Source organism: Oryzias latipes, chromosome 7 (assembly GCF_053564925.1).
Source record: "Oryzias latipes strain Hd-rR chromosome 7, Olatipes_Hd-rR_3.1".
Taxonomy (NCBI): Eukaryota; Metazoa; Chordata; class Actinopteri; order Beloniformes; family Adrianichthyidae; genus Oryzias; species Oryzias latipes.
The window spans coordinates 22,463,962-22,481,153 of NC_136243.1; the positions used below are offsets into that span (position 1 = coordinate 22,463,962).

General features: G+C 37.7%; 1 protein-coding gene across 2 annotated transcripts in view; it reads right to left on the reverse strand.

Annotated features, from left to right (window-relative positions):
* Positions 1-221: 221 nt before the first annotated feature.
* camkvl (CaM kinase-like vesicle-associated, like) overlaps positions 222-17,192 on the reverse strand; it is a 50,777-nt gene continuing 33,806 nt past the window's right edge. The window contains exons 2-11 of one of the 2 annotated variants that reach the window (XM_020704698.3): positions 13,639-13,745; positions 12,484-12,615; positions 12,134-12,208; positions 11,298-11,436; positions 7,843-7,963; positions 6,301-6,376; positions 6,047-6,183; positions 5,712-5,790; positions 5,548-5,635; positions 222-2,774 (exon numbers count right to left, since the gene is read on the reverse strand). In XM_020704698.3, the coding sequence (XP_020560357.1) occupies positions 1,281-2,774; positions 5,548-5,635; positions 5,712-5,790; positions 6,047-6,183; positions 6,301-6,376; positions 7,843-7,963; positions 11,298-11,436; positions 12,134-12,208; positions 12,484-12,615; positions 13,639-13,733 (2,436 nt within the window). In that variant the 5' untranslated portion in view covers positions 13,734-13,745 and the 3' untranslated portion in view covers positions 222-1,280. The remainder of the gene's footprint in view (positions 2,775-5,547; positions 5,636-5,711; positions 5,791-6,046; positions 6,184-6,300; positions 6,377-7,842; positions 7,964-11,297; positions 11,437-12,133; positions 12,209-12,483; positions 12,616-13,638; positions 13,746-17,192) is intronic. The other variant, XM_078950592.1, reaches the window with a different exon arrangement.

Consider the following 17,192-nt stretch of genomic DNA (forward strand, 5'->3'; position numbering starts at 1 on the left):
GTTATGCACCAGATTTCGTGATACTATAGTGTTTATCCCAATCATAACCGATTTTAAATAAAAGTTTTTTCGTACCTATTGACTACAGAGTATGGTTTAATCCAGGGCACACGCAATGCCACATGGGGCTTGTAGTAAGCCAGTAATAACAGTCTTACTGTTAAAGTACGTATAACGGTACTTTCAGAACGTAACACAAACAAACTAACTAACTAGGTAACTAACTTAAACAATTTTTTACGTCTTTTATTGAAAGATTTGACAACACAGTATACATAAGGGCAGAATGCTGTCAGTTGGGATAATAGCACACAAGCTTTTATACATACACTCAAAAAGCAGAATTAAATTTATAAATACATTGTTGGATGATAAAAAGGATGTAATAGAAAGGAATGGATAATTTATATTAGTCTAGCAAAATAAATATGTAAACAAAACAGAGGGAAAATATAAACAGAGTTTGTTGGCCATACATCTTTTAAATACAATGTAAATGGTTTGGTGTGCTTTTGTGATGCCTATTTACATAGTTTTGCCACAAATGCCTCTCTCTTGCTCTCTTAAAATTTTAGAGCAACTCAAAATTCTTTTAAATGACAGTTAAAGTTTAACATTTAATTAAGTTAAAATCCCACCTACCAGTTGATAATTGCTTTACCATTTCAGACGCTCATCCTTCTGTAAGGGCTACAACTCTTGACTTTAAGCCAAACAGTACATAGTACTTAAGGGTTGAAAAATAATGACACATCATGAGCTGCTTTAAACAAGTATATGGCAATTAGGGCATTATGAAGTTTACTTAATGAGAAAAAAGAAAGAACTTTTTTTTGAATATATTGTATTTGCAGTCTATGGTACACAGTGAAAAATCAAACATCCATTCTTTTTTTTTCTTTTTTTCAATATTGACTCTTATCAGTGAAAAACTTTGAAATCCTGGAAAACCCAACTGTATTTTATGTTGTTCTGATCCTCCACGAACAAGTCAAAGTTTTAGATACAAACAAGCTTTTGAAATCCCAGTGTTTGCAACTTTCACATGATGTTGTGCTTTACTACTCTGAACCCAGCTATTGGAGCAATGGAACAACAAGAGGGGTTTCTCCTTAACAGTCATTCGTTAAGAATTTACAACCAAACAATACAATTTTAGAGGGTTCTTTTCTTGTTTCAGTTTTACCTCTTGATGAGGTATTAATCCCTTTTTTTATTTGAGCTCTAAAGCCAATACTCCAGTAGAATTGCTCTTGTGTATTTTGTCATGGACACTTGTCTCAAAGCCCACGGCCAAATCCACCCTTGGGTGATTGGCTAGTTTGAGTGACACTTTTCTGTCCCTCACCTTCGTCCGATTCTCCACCAGCATGTGGTGAATCTTGTGTGGGTGGTGAGGGTGGAGGGTAGGAAGGAGGTGGGATGGCAAGGTGAGGGAGAGAGGGCAGAGCAGGTCTTGGAGATGTGGGAAGTGGTGGAGGAGTTGTGGATGCTGAAGTTGAGGAGCGCTGTGTGGAATGTGTGCGGGAAGTGGAAGGAGAGGCATGTGTGCTTCTGGTACATAAGGATTCAGCAGGACAGTCACTTATTTGCTCGAGCAGTGAGGGCATGTCTCCCTCAATCTTTTCAAGTACGGCGGCCATTTGTTTCTCTATCTGCTCAATCACACTGTCCATCTGCCAGTCGGTTGTGGCACTGCTTACCCCTCCTCCGTGGTGAAGACCTGTTCCATACATCCCAACTCCTCCTCCACTTCCGTACAAGTGGGTGTACGGGCTCCCATAACTTCCTCCCATCCCTAACCCCACACCTACACTCTCTGGATTGTATGGTGTGGCATGCCGGCCCAAACTTGCAGAGCTCCCTGCAGTGTAACAGCCCTGTCCTGGCACAGCTCCTGTCCGGGCCATGCTGAACTCAGCACTATATCTGTCTGCTCTCTTGGCATCCCTATCCCTTCTGCTTGCAGGACTAACATCACCTCTTAGCCTAACTCCCAAGCCAGTATCTGCCCCAGCCCCTGGCCCCACCAATGGGGTACTCGTTACGACCACTGATTTCTCTGCCACTGCTTCAGGCACTTGTGTCTGACACCAGCTTCCATCACCTTCATCTCTCTGTACGCTTTGGGTTGCTGGTCTTTTCTCTGGCGATATTGAGGCGGCAGCAGCTCCTGTAGGCTGTGTGCCATGAACCTTTGCAGCCATTTTACATTTGCTGTTGGGATCAGGCAAAGTGGATGCATGTTTTAGCTCAAGATTAATACCTGAAAAACTTTCTCCTTGCTTTTGTGGATCACTGGAAACTGTCGAGGTTTGTTTGACCTCGGTAACAACTTTATTTTGACCAAAGTTAGCAGCAATTTTCCTGGTTCCATCCCCTGCTCCCTTCTTTATGCCCGCCTTGCTAGGCTCTACCTGTGTAGTTTTTGGGATGGAACAAGTCTGAATGATAGGGTCCCGAACATCCGACGGGGAAGTTCCAACAGTAGGGCCAACAGATATATTCACTGTCTCCTGTTTTTCTTTGACTTTGACGGTGCCCTCATCTTGACTCATGGCCGTGGATGTGTTTTCAACTGTAACTTCCAAGGACACGCTGCTTGATGTCACCCCTCCATCACTCGTCAATTTTTCTCCGTCATCACTCGTGCCCTGGGAGATGCCCCCTTCACCTTCTCCTGCCTCTGCACTGCTTTCAACTCCAGCCGAACTGTCAGTTAGGGCCTCTGTGTTCTTCAGTCGTTGCATGAACGTGGTCACACGGATTGCTTTCTGAAAAAAAAAAAAACAGAATAAAAGAAAGTGAGCAAATGCTGGATTGTATAATTAGGATTAAAACTCCAAATCTACATCTGTCATTCTATATAAAATCAACAAGTCCTGGCAAAAGTTCCCTCATGACCCTTTCTGATTTAGCTGTAATACTTTTGCACAAAAACTTCAACATCTGACATGAATTCTTACTATATTTCTCTTTGATCGGGTAAAAACTATTTAAATTAATGACTTTTGAAGTAGAAAAACATTTGTTTATTTCTTTCAAAATGATCCATGTAGTACAAACAGATCAACAGCTCTGTTAAAGACATTACAAGAACACTGCCATTCATAATGTCTGGCATCTATTTCCTTGAAGTCCCACTCCGACAGTCTGTTAATTATGATTATGCCTTTTAATCCAAAATATAAAAACTTGTGTCGTTTTCTAGGACACATTTTCTGCAGAGCGGCATTAGTTCATTAGAAATTCACCTCTGAGTTGTGGACGGGACTGTTGGTGCAGAGTAAACCTTCCCTCATTTCCCATAATCCCTCTGTTAACACTCTCTCCCGCTGGCTTACAACCTCTCACAACCCCAATCTAACTTTACCGGTGCAATGAAAATGGCGAGCAATATTGACACTATCCAGCCGTACAGTTTTGAGGCAAATGCTAGCTCGTATGAGGAAAACAAAGACATACATTAATCTAGTCACCTACAAGTGGATGCGTCAGAACGGAGCAGAACAGGGAGCTTGTAACCCGCCGACTGTAGCACCTACATCAATGCTACAGGCTTTTTCCAAAAGCTTTTTTTTGTCTGCTACTGATTTCTAATTATTCGAATAAAGAAATATAATTTTATCTTAACTTTTTTTATATATGTCCTCCATCATGAGAAAAATACTACAAGAACATGTTAATACACCAAAAACACATTTTTTATCGGAGTGGGTCTTTCAAGTATGCATGTGTGACTAGTAGAAATATGATCAGTGTGAAGATACCATTTTGGACAGTCATTAACTACTCATTAAGGCATGAGGGATAACGTATTGGTTATTAAAGTTAGGCCTAATCAAAGATCTTTGCTTTGTTCACATCCTGATAAAAAATAAACGTGTAGCAGGGAATTCTTCTGTGTCAATTTCTCATATTTCAACACACATTCTGTGATGTTTTCAGGTTCTATAAAAGAAAAGGCAACATGAAGTTAACGCTATGAGTTAACAATATTTACACAACAACTTTTAATATGATCAATTCGAATATGATCCTATTGAAATATTTACGTCTATCATATCCAGTTTGATCATATTGTTTTATTTACACATCAACATTTAAATATGTGTTTTAGTTTTTTCTGATAATTTTACATACAGATTTATACCATATATCATATTCATATTATTAAGATGACCATAGAATTATTAACACATCACCATTCATTATGACTGAAAGCTGATGTGTAAATAAATATGATAACTTTATGCCACTTTCTCCTCTATAGTACCTGTAAACACAAATATTTCAGGAGTCTTAACTGAAAGGTTTTACTTAAAAAATAAGAGTATTTCGGTTCATAACATACATTGTAGTCATTGTACAAAAAAAATCAGTAGAATCAGAAAGGGTTGTGCAGGAGAAATTTGATGAAAGTCTATGCAATAAAAAGCACTACAATGTGGCACACGTGAGTAAATGTAGGTATTAGTTCATGTCAAGATTTCTATGTGCTATAATATCTCAGAGAAACTCCTTGATTTCTTGTTGACTTTTAACACAAAAATGAATGAAGCTTTTGCAAAAACTACATTCTTTATTTATAGTCCACAAACACCAAAGAGTTATTAATAAAGAGCAGACCTAGCTTTGCTAATTCCAAACAGTAGGGGGAAATCCTACAAAGTTACTGCAGGTAAAAAAAAGCAACTGAACCCAGTATGTTGTTAAAGAACAGGCCTTGAATGCAACAACAGTAAATGAGTTGATGAGGACTTGAGTAGGATGAAGACCTGAGGACCTCGCCGTTCCCTGTCTGTCAGCTGTCAACAGTGGCTAACATCCCCTATCTCCATCTTCTATTTATAAATGAAATACCACAATCACAAAAGGTTGCTATCTTTTTATTAGAAAATGTATTACACAAACTAGTGCAGATGAGGAGAAGGAAAGGTGCGGGCCACTTTGAACATTTGAGTCATATTAAGTGATGAAAAACAGGGCAGAGTGGATGGATTTCTTCTGGGACAGGCAGAGTAGTAATGGACAGGCTCAGAGCTTGAGAAGAGCTTCATCGGCCAATACATGATCAATACACCTCAAGGCTCTCTCAAAGGGAAAAAAATTACCTGTAACTCCCCAAACTTAACCACACACCAACGTAGCTTTTCGCAATTAGAAAGACCTTGAGCTATTGAATCATGTAAGGTTAAACATGAGTTTCTCTCCTTGCTCTGTCCTTCAGATCACACTCAAGATGACAAAAACAATACCTTTAGCTCCTTGGAACCACATGGGAGAAAGAAAGAAGAGTTTGTAACTGTTACTCATTCTGTTAGGTAAGCACTGCCATCTTCCCCCTTTTGTCCTCAGCATCAAAACCTCTGGATCTCACATGTTGACGCCATTTTCTAACTAATAATCATATCTCAGAAGGGTTTTGTTCTGAGCTGCTAAACACCCCACGAGCATCGCATCACCATCCTCCTCCATCTGCTCCTTTTGATGTAATATTTTCAAACTTTATTCTGTTCCTATAAATACGGGAAAGCAAGTTCATACCCGCCATTTGGCCTTTGCAAAGTTCTTCTCAAACTGGGCACAGACACCATCCTTTAGATTCTTCTCTGAGGCACCATTCCCTGCAATCCTGCACAGAAACGATTGTCAGTACAAGATTAAAGGTGAGTGCTGTGCGCGTCTGCAAATCCTCTCAGTGCTTTTACCATTCATGGCCAAGGGCATCTTGCGCTGTGATTCTCAGCATTTGGTCCACCTCCATTAGACGACAGACAAGTTCCTTTGCTGAAATTGAGAGAGCAACAAGAAGGTAAATAGTTGGGCATTTTTGATGAAAGATCTAAACAGATCACCTTTAAGGATTTTTTTAGAAAGGCAGAAAAAGGAAATAAGGTCACTTATTTGAGCTTAACATGTCAACTTAAAGTACTATGATACCATAACCATTTAAATGTACTTGTTTAGACAAAAACAGCTTAAGGCTTTTACTACGAATTGTGTGAGTGAGTGTTTAGTGCCATCGTGTGGTGGAGAAAGGCACCTGCAGGTGAAATGTCATCCCAGTAAGGGGAATCGAACTCGAAGTCCCCAGCAACGATCCGGCAGAAGATGATGCGGTTGTGCAGATCAGTGTTCTCCTCCTCTGTTTCATCATAAAAAGGTGGATTACCAGATAAACTGCAAAAAAGAAAGAAAAAAGTAATAATTTTGACCAAGTCTAAATAACAATTGCTTTAAACAATTGTTTGCCCTGTCAGCTCAGTTAAAGTTTCAAAAATGAGTGCGGGAACTCACAGTATGAACGTGATCACACCCACAGCCCAGCAGTCCACCGGACGGCCATATCTGTGCCGAGCCACCACTTCAGGGGCTGACATTGAAAAACAGAGGAGACACTGACAGTGAGTGAGCTTCAGTGATCCAATATATATTGGCACTCCAGCATAATAATTCTACAAAATGCAGACAGCCTACCAAGATTAGTTCTTGTTTTTAGCCCTTTTCCATGTCCTCTTCTATTAGCTCATCAATTTTTTATTTACTGGCTTAATTGACAAACACTGTTTTATGAAAGTTGGTTCTTTTTTAAAGCCCTCTGGGTTGTAAAAGCACAGAGCAAGGCCAAAGCACACATTTTGTGCTTCAAGTTAGCCCAACATAAACTTGAAACAGACGGCAAGCAGGGAGATTTTACATCGAATTGGATTAATAAATACTTTTTGACACGATGCAAAGCTTAGGGTTTTAGGTTATTTTTTGTGCCCCTCTATCTTTGAAGAGAAAACCCTGAGCATTTATACATAAATAATACGTTTTAGAGAGTTTAGGGAAGCTTTTAGAGCATTACACATAATAGACGAAGAATACAAATCATCTTTCTCCTAATAGCTTTACACGGTCTGTACTTATCCTGTTAAAGCTCTGCGTTGGAGCTGATACAGCTAATTCGTAATGTTCCATTATGAAGACTGGAACATGTAAGTGATATTGCAGGAAGCCCTTAAAGTTGGTTGAAGTCATCATCATTCATATTGATTTCAGTTTATTTTGTAAGTCTTTGTTTGACACCATAGCCAGCAACATAGTGAAGAACCTGATCTACTCTGTTCACTTCAAAAGTTGTGGGAGGCAACGTTTTCAGCCATCAGGCTCCTCTAATGCAGAGACAGATCGTTGCTTAAATTGTGGAGGCAGAAACACTCCCAACTTTCAAGAATATATATAAACACTCACAGTCTCTAACTTCTTTATCATGTGGCATTTGTTTTTAGCTGTCCTAATCCCAACTGAGGCAGATGGCAAATTTGACCAAGTCTGGTTCTACTGGAGGTTTCTTATTGTTAGAGGGGAGTTATTCCTCTTCACTTCCCTCCACGCATGCCGAGTACTTTGGATTATTTCCAAAAATGTTTATGAGGCAATCTGTTGGTTTCACAACTAGGCTATGAAGAAAACTGTAACAATTTTCCTGAACTGGAGTGAATTCGAATGGATTAGATAAAAGCATTATTACTGGTATTTGATTTCATTTTTTGGCCTGTTGCTTTCTCTGTAGACCCAACATAAATGTTGGTTGCCAAATGGTATTATATAGCCTAAATTCCTTACATATAGAAAATTTTGAAGGGGTTTCAAACCTAATGATCTATTTTACTGTTTTTTTAGTGGGATTCAAAAGATTATCATCATTAAAATATAATCTAGAACAAAATTTAATCCTTAGGTATGCTCAAAGTTTATACTCACAACAAAAAGTATTACTTGAGTCTCAAAGAAAGACAAATAACAAAGATTAAAAAGAAAGAAAAAAAAGAGCACAATTTAAAGACAACCAACCCAGGTATTCCGGAGTTCCACATGGCTCAGTGATGGGTCCATTCTCAAATCTGGACAGGTAGAAGTCTCGCAGGACAACCTTGTTATGGTTATTTTCTGTGTAGTACATCAGATTTTCCAACTACATGTAAAAGTAAGAGGGTCAAAAGATTCGTATTTTCACAAAAAACACAGCAACCAAAACATTAAATTTCAGAAATCCACAAAACAAAAAAACAAAAAAAGAAAACAATAGAGTCAGACCTGCAATACCCTGACATTATAAGTTCCTGGATTTGGAGAAAACACTCCTATTTAGCAAGAAATCAAATGCGATCTCAAAGATAATAAACCACAACACAAATTTAGAGATGACCTCTAGTATTCAAATTGTTCCAAATGCCTCTCTATGCAAATATATATTTCAACTTTTTTTATTATTTAATTTACTATTTTTCAGTGAATATTTATGATATAGCCTGCTTTGCAAAAACAGTTTATATTTACTGTAATCAACCCAGCTAAACAACGTACTCCTATTTTACTGCAAATCTAATCAGTAAAGATGAAAGTAATTGTCCTTTTATACAATACCAACAGTTATAAGACGCTGTACTTTTAAATTCAAATTCTACATGTTTCATTTTGCTCATAAAGATCTTTGTAATCAATTCTCTTTAAACTAATAATAGTAAAAAAAACACAGAAACATTATTTTTGTTTACAAATTTTAAAATCTTATTTGTGATGCTAAGAATTTAGAAAATTCCGTTTATTTTAATAATAATTAGTTACCAGATGAGAAATTATAATAAACCAAGAAAAGAAAATGCCACATTGTTTTACTACTAAAATATACAAAAAGGATAAAACAATCAGTTTTGTTTTGCATAGTTAAAAATGAGAAAATGAACAAATTATAATTAAAATACCCTCAGTTTTCTACCAGTAGGGGGGGACTAAAGACAAGAAGATGAGGAAGTCGCATCTTAATAAGCTCATAATGAAGGATCCAGAAATGTCTAGGCATTGCTGGAGATTGAGCCATTAAGTCAATGTTTAGTCCCATGATAGAAACATCATCATGTGCAGTCAATAATTGAAATGGCAGAGCAATCTTTTATGTGTCTCTGCAGATAGACTAATGACCAAATACTAAGTATTGCTTTCTAGTATGTCTTGCCCCTCCTCAAACTGGTAATTTGTTCATTAAGTGTTAATATGTTGTACTTTTTCAAGTATTTCTAGACATAAGTCACACATTTATTTAAAGTTTGTTAGTATTTGGGCATACATAAACAGTAGGACAAAAATGTTTTAGACACCCTGCTGCTTTTAGATAGTTTTCTAATTCTGAATGCATGACCAAAGTGTTGCTTTATGATTAGATAAGTTGGGAAAAATCTAAACCAGGAGTCTGCAACCTTTGATATTAAAAGAGCCATTTGGTCCAGTTTCTTACTGACTGAGAGCCACCCCATAACTTTTTAGAAAAAATAAACTTTATTTATGTTTATGTGGCCATTAAGCCATTCATTTATAAAAGGTAGTAGTTAAATATTTACAATAATTGAATTATAAAAGTAAAAGTAAAAACAAATTTTTTTTTTGACAAATTATAACTTTAACATCTTTACTTTTGACAGCAGCACATACCGGTTCATTTCAAAATAAAATATACCTTGTGTCAAAGAAGAAACTGTTGGTGCAGCAGATTTATTTTCACTTAAAAATGCAAGAAAACCAGGTCAAACATGACATTTTCTATCAGTGTGACAACAACTAGGTGCTTTTGAGCAGCATAGATTAGAATATGTGCTTAACTTCATAATATTTATTCAAAGTGTTAGCATTTTTCTTTAAAACTAAAGAGATACGATGAAGTGATAAAAGAGCTGTATTTGGCTCCAGAGCCTCAGGTTGCAGACCCCTGATCTAAACAAAGCTCCACCAGCTTGTTCAGAGAGTGTTTGCAAATGAAATAAATACAACATGTGTTTTCTTCATTTTGTGGCTTCATGTTTTTTTAAAATATTTCTTGATCATGAGAAGATTCAACCCAGAACTACTTATGAGGATCTTGTCAAAGACCTTAATGCAGTATTGTTGATGTGGAGCAACCCCTGCCCCACTTCCCATAATTCGTGTGTTTACACTCTCTCCTGCTGACTTACAGCCCCTTACAACCCCAACCTAACATTACTGTGGCAACAAAAATGGCGCGCAGCTTGGACGAGGAAAATGAAGTACATGGATCCAGTCGTCTATAAGTGGATGCATCAGAATGGAGTTGCCTGCTTATTTTAACTTTTATGTCACACGTGCAAGCTTTTTCCAACTCATTTTTTGCGTCTGCTTCTAATTCACAATGATTTGAATAAAGAAATACTCAGAAATGCAAATTTAAGCTTAATTTTCATCATATATGTCCTACATCATCAGAAAAATACCACAAGAACATGTTAAAAACACCAAAAAACAGTACTAAAAAACAGGGCTTATCTTATCTTATCTTGGATAAGATAAGATAAGATAAGATCCTCTATTGATCCCAGCTTGGGAAGTTCAGTTGTTGCAGCGACCATATACAGTCTAAATAACAACCACACAAACTGAGTGACAATAGGGGAAGGAATCAGTCAGACAACAGCTATTAGAAAAACAAATATCAAATGAGTTTATATATGGCAAAATGATGATGAGTTCTAAAGTCCAACAGAGTGAGGTAGGAATGTAGGAATGATCTCCTGTAGCGGCTGGTGTGACAGTGAAGCTGCCTTAGCCTCTTGGAAAAGGTGCTCCACTGACCATCAAGTACAGGATGGAGAGGTTGCTCAGGATTATCCATGATGGATATGATCTTATTCAAAGTCCTCCTCTCCATCACAGCTTTGAAGGTTTCCATTTTGCACCAGATTACAGAGCCAGCCTTTCTAATCAGAGGGTCAAGAAGTGGGTCTTAGAAACCTGACACTAAAAGATGAATCTAACCTTTGAGATTTTGTCTTCACTTTCTAAACATCTTTTTTTTAAACTATCTAAAAATTATTTCACTCTTTGAAACGAGCTAATACACACTTTTTCCCAATATTTATATATTTATATATATTATTTTTCTGTTATTCTGTCTTTCAAAGATCAAATAAATAATTTCTATTAACATTTCAGAGTGATCATTAGTTTGTCAGTGGGAAAATGTGTAAAAGCAGCAAGAAGAAAAATGTTCTTTTTACTGCACACCTGATTCTGGTATTAGATTTTGTGATACATTGCATTCCCCTGTCTCTCACCCAAAGTCTGAAACCACCTACATTCCATCCATGTAAATTATTCCTCATCTGCAGGGCATTGACATTTGCACCTGTGGAAATTTACCTTTATTGTGAGTGGGTGTGGAGTTGGTGAGGACACCCTCTGACCTGTCACATTAGTGTGCACCAGCTCACAAAAATCATCATGCGTGTGATGGAGCGTACCTTCAGGTTCCTGTGAACGATGTTGAGAGAGTGCAGGTACGCCACAGCCTCAAGGACCTGTCTGATGACATTGGAAGCGTCTCTCTCGGTGTAATTTCCCTGGTCCAGAATCCAGTCAAAAACATCACCTCCTGTGGCTCTGCATTCAATCACACACAGCAAAAGATAATGGTCAAAATAAATCTTCATTTTTTTAAAATAGCATAACATTTCAAACTGTTGTTCCTTTTGTGTGATAGGAGGTTATGTCGCCTTTGCCCCCTAAGCTGCTGCTGTGGAACAATTAAAGTTAAAGAACTGGCCATTCCTCTTAAAGACTTGGTTAACTTTAGAAATAAACAATGGCAGTGTTAACCCCCTATTGCCCTCAGCGGGGCAATTACTGCAGTTGAGCAAAAGTTTGACTAACTCACAAACAGCTGAATGCAGCTGTAAAAGCAGATTACATTTCTTCCTGCAGTTGCCTCTGCATTTAAAGGGACAGGATCACTTTTTGAACTCATGTTGGAGTTTTCAAATCAGGCTGCAGAAACCAAACTGCACATGTTAGAAGTGATGTCTATTGACTTGGTGCTAGTGAATTGACCCCAAGCTCCCTGTAGAGACTCCCGTGTAGCAAAGCAGTGCTTCAGGGCCGCTGCTTCATGTTGAGTGCTACTGAAAGCAAATATCTCATCAAACAACACTTTACTCTGTTGCTGAGGGAGGAACCAGGGCATGCAGCCCCCCCCCCTTGGACTGAGAGGCTTGTGTGTTTTATAATACTGTACACCAATGAAGAATAAGAACAGACAAATATGCCCTTTCTTGAAAAGAAACAAGAAAAAAACACTCACAGTTCCTGGATGATTAAGTATTCTTTGCGTGTTTCAAACGTATCTATCAACTGAAGGATATTTGGGTGATGGACCCTGAAACAGACAAAAAAATAAAATAAACACTGTTCTCAGGCTGCAGGGTCTCATTAGGAGGTGAGGGTGCAAACAACTTCTTTCGTCTTTTTCTTCAAGCAAAAACAGAATAGACATTTTACAGCACTCTTAATTATCAAAAAGACCGTTCAGGGTGTGTTTGACTTTAAATAATCGATCTTATTTTTAAACAGATACACATCTACTAGCTGGTTCTCTTTCTTAAACAGCACAATCACACATCTACTACATCTGCTGACGGACTATGTGCATACAATTTCAGAATCATGATTTCGTTCTTGGCAGCCTTGCGGACTTTCCTGCCATCTTTCTTGAGGAATTTCTTGCAGACAAACACCTTGTCTGTTTGTCTGTCCTTTGCCAGGCACAGCTCACAAAACTCCTTCCTACGCAACGACAGAAAAGACAGACAGATTGAGAAAAGAGGACAAGATTAAAATATTGAAAGGACGGGTGAAAGATGAGGCTGTTTGTCAGAGTGAAACACATAAAATTGTTGTCAGCTGTTTCATCTTTTTTTTTCTATCGCATCTAAGAATAATGGCACAAGTGAGACTCAGTTCAACATTCAAATTAGAGCCAGAAAGAACACTGGCTGTGCTGGTGAAACACAATAAAAGAATTTAATTAGCAGGTGAATTGCTGTGTTGAATAAGTGGTTGTGAAAAAGGGGTTTGCTATGGAGCTAATGCCACCATGAGTATTGTGTGGTTTTGAATCACACTTAAGGCAAGTGGGTTATAGAAATGAGTCTTAATGATAATTTATGAATTCTCAATATGCGAACATCCCTGTTTACACGTTGGCATGCCATTTTAAACCATAGACAAAATAAAGCAACCCTATATTTGCTTTGTGGGGAGGCAAGAATAAAATATAGATATCAACAAATAAAAACTCTCAATAAAATATGCGACAATTACACAGACGTATTCCTTAATAAATAAAATAATTATTCAGTGTATGTTTGTGTGGTGGGAGTGTGTGTTTGTGTGTTATGTAAAAGATGAGCAGAAATCTCTCAGGCCAGATGCTGATGTTGCCATATGGCCTCTTACACTGATTGGTAGTTGCATGCAGAGTTCATGCATGAATTTGTGTGTCTCCAGTATTTTAAACCAGAATGGCAGAAAATGAAAATAGTCAGTTTATGGTCAGGATATATTTTCACAGATCTCCTGAAGTTAAGGTAAATATGCTATTAATCAATTAAATGTATAAAAACCTTTAGACAGTTGGCTTCCCCTAAACTGAGATATTTATGAGTCAGCAACTCCTGAACACGTCATTTTGGAAGCGTTATATTTTAGTCAAAGTTGGTTAAATCGAATTAATTTTTTCATTAACAGAGAATAAAATAATTTGCAAAGGGTGATATAAAGGCACGGATAAAGCTTTATAGTACTCACGCTCGAAGGATTTGTCCAAACTCATATTTGTCAGTGACATCAGATATGTTGTCGTAAGTCCGCCCATCTCGCAGGGCAAGGCATCCAAATGGCATGACGGCATTCACCTGAAAAAGCACAAAAAACAAGACATTTTTATCAATACATTATATAAAAAAAAGGTTGAGAAACACAAAGACATCTGAAACACAGGGCTTAGACCTGATTTCTACTTTTTCTAGGCCTTTAGGCAACACTCAGATGAAAGTTATTACAAAGAAGCAGGGGCAAGCATTTTAAAGAGAAATGGGTTTACTGATGAAAAATTGTGAAAGCCTTTCCTAGTTGAAGTCAAATACACAGCATTTGTGCACTCACTATTAGTCCTGATAACATTTGCCGGACAACACTAGACACAGCCAAAGCAATCGGTCACTTAATCTGGATACTAACACCTCTGGCAGCCTGCTTGCGTGCCAGTCTTGTCCACAGATACTAAGCCTCTCTCTAAGCTTCTCTCTGTTCCTCTAAAGTCTGTAGATTCTGTGCAACATCTGCACAAGTTTCAGTAAAATGTGCTTGAAATTTGTTTGTTCCACACATCCCCAAGCACAGATCTTTTCTGTTGGAACAACACGACTCACACACATGAAAATAGTGTTTTGGGTGTTTTTAGCATGTTCTTGTGGCGTTTTGGGTCATATATAAAGAAAATTAAGTTTAAAAATTGCATTTCTAAGTATTTCCTTTTTCAAATTTTGGCTGATCAGGAGCAGAAGAAAAAAAATGCAGTTAGAAAAAGCTTGCAGCAGTGACGTAGGTGCTACAATCGGCGGACTACAAGCACTCTGCCCTGTTCCATTCTGATGCATCCGCCTGCAGACAAAACTGTCTGGCTCAAAAGTGTACGGCTGGATAGCGTCATTCCTGCTCACCATTTTTGGTGCAACGGTAATGTTGGGTTGGAGTTGTGAGGAGCTGTAAACTAGCAGGAGAACACAAACAGAAGGATGGCGGGAAGTAGGGGCGAGCTTACTCTGCGCCAACAATCTCGCCCACAACTCAGAGGGAAATTTCTGATGAACTCGTGCTGCTTTACAGAAACTACGTCCCAAAAAACAACACAAGTCATTAGATTTTGGCAAAAATTGCAAAATCATAATTAAAAGACCACTGGGAACACTTTAATCATAGATCAAAAGATGATTAGAGAGGGACTTTAAAGAACATTGCCATCATTGATGATGGCACGTTTGTCTCTTTATTCTTTACAACCTTTAAACTTGTCGCAAACATAGTTTAAGATAACTTTACTGTAAGAAATACAAACAGCACATAATCACTAAAAAAACATGTGTGGCCCACTTGTCTTGTCATGGTCCACAAACACCTTTTCTTTTATTATGACTGCCCTAAAATAGTTTGTGAACCCACAGGAGCCTCCAAACACACAGGTAAAAAAATCGAGGATCAAGATAGTGAATCAGCAATCAATAAACCATCTCACCATGGCCCTCAGGCAATCTTCACCCACATCTTTAAAGCTCTCCATCTACTGCTGTAGACAGATTTCATGTAGGATTCAGCCATCCATCCTGAAAGGCCATCTTTTTAAATACTCAACTGTAGACCATTTTTCTTGATGTTTTTTATTTTCAGGATGTCTTCTGAGATGCCCACAGTTTGTCTTATGCCTGCATCAGCTTCAAGGTCAGAAAAATACAGCTTGGTGCAAATAACTAAGTTAGGAAATCATGTGACAAGAGAAAAAGGAGTTTGAGGTCAAAGAGTAAATTGAAAAAAGTAATTCTAAATAGAAAGAAACACAAGCAAGAAACGGAAAAAAGGAGAAAAAAATTAAACAATTTATAAAGGTTAAGGACTTTTTAAGTGCCAATTATGAGAAAAATGAAATATATCAACATTTTTGTGAATATTTTTAAGTAGGCAAGGCTGTAGTGGAGAAAAGAGCCTTTCCTATGATGGAGGAGGGGGCAGAGAGTGCTACATAATCCAAATGCAAAACCTAATCTCTAATCTGTACCCCTAATCCAGAGTGCCATTAGACACTGTGTGAATGTGCATGATCACAAGATTGTGTGTCTGAGAAAGTGAAAAGGTTTGGGGTTTGTCACATGCAAAAAGAGAATGTGAGCAGAAGGTGGAGTTTCTCGTTCTTTATTCTCAAAGGAGGGAAAAATTTCCCTTTGAGAATGCAGGAAAGTTGGGCAGTGGACTGCAAAGACCACTTTTTGACAGAACATTATGTAAGTGTGATCACATTCCCATGGCAATGCCCAAAACGGTAAAGGGTGAAGTTGACATGATGTTAGAGCAGCACCTCCGTTCCTGCGGGAACAAAATGTAGCTACAAGGAAGTCTGGTGGGCACAAGAATTGACAGTGAACACCTACAACTTTTGGCCTGCTGCTCTTCAAATTTCACTTGGATTTTAAAAAAAGAATGCATCTTTCACTTTTGTGTATTTTTGAACATTGAAAGGTTTGGTTCAAAACCTTGGTATGTATGTTTTGGCATTTTAAAATAAAACTTTGAAGCAAATGTGGGAGACATTTTTTACACTGGATCAGACTTGTTTCAGTCAAGGTTTTCAGTAGAAAATGTGGTAGTCTAAAGGCAATAGTAAAACGTCATTATACATATTGTTTGAACAGTCAGTACTGATCAATTTAATTAAAGCAATAAATTGGTTTTGTTCCAACAGAAAACCATATTTGTCATTGTGAATGATACCATCTTATTTGTTTGTTTAACTTGACATAGGCCTACTTTTAGATTTACAGGAATCTAAGAAAATGAACATTATCTTTCAGTCCCTATTCTGATGGTACCAGAGTGAAATACAGTTTTGCACTGACGAATTTACCTTATGGGTTTTGGAAAATCTGGGTCACTGGCCAATAAAACAATTCTTTTCTGCGTGAGTGTTCCTTCACCTGATCTACATTACATCCTCCACTTAGTTTAATGCAATGGACTCAAAAAGAAACCAAGCAGAAAACAAAAGGACAAAAACACTGCAATGTTTTCTCATATTGACTTAGTTAACCAATAAATAATTACGTTTTAAAAAAAAAACGGATGAGTCAGTAAATTTCCTTCATGGCTTTTGCAGAATGCAGAAAGCTTTATCTCTGAACATTTACCTGGAAAAAAAAGGGCTAATGGTGTTTATAGTAAGAGCAGTTTGCTGAATTTTGGCTTCACATTTCATATTAAAAGTCTTTTGACAGCTAAATTAACTCAATATAAAATGTGTTGGATGTTCTTCTGTCTGTCAAAAAGACTATTTGAGTAAGTAAGTAGTTTTGCTCTCTTGTCTTTTTATATATTTAGCCTTTTTCTTTTTACTGCCAAGAGTTATTGCTCTTCAGTCAGATCTTAAAAATGTAAACCTGCAGAATACTGAGTCAGTGTGAGCCTTGAAGTTCCCAGAGAGTAGGAGGATGTATGGGAGGACAGGAGAGAGATTTTGAGGAGAGGAAAAGAGGAAATAAAGATGGGAAGATGAGGTAAGACGTGTGAAATGGGAGGGCTGAGGTGAAGCCAACAGA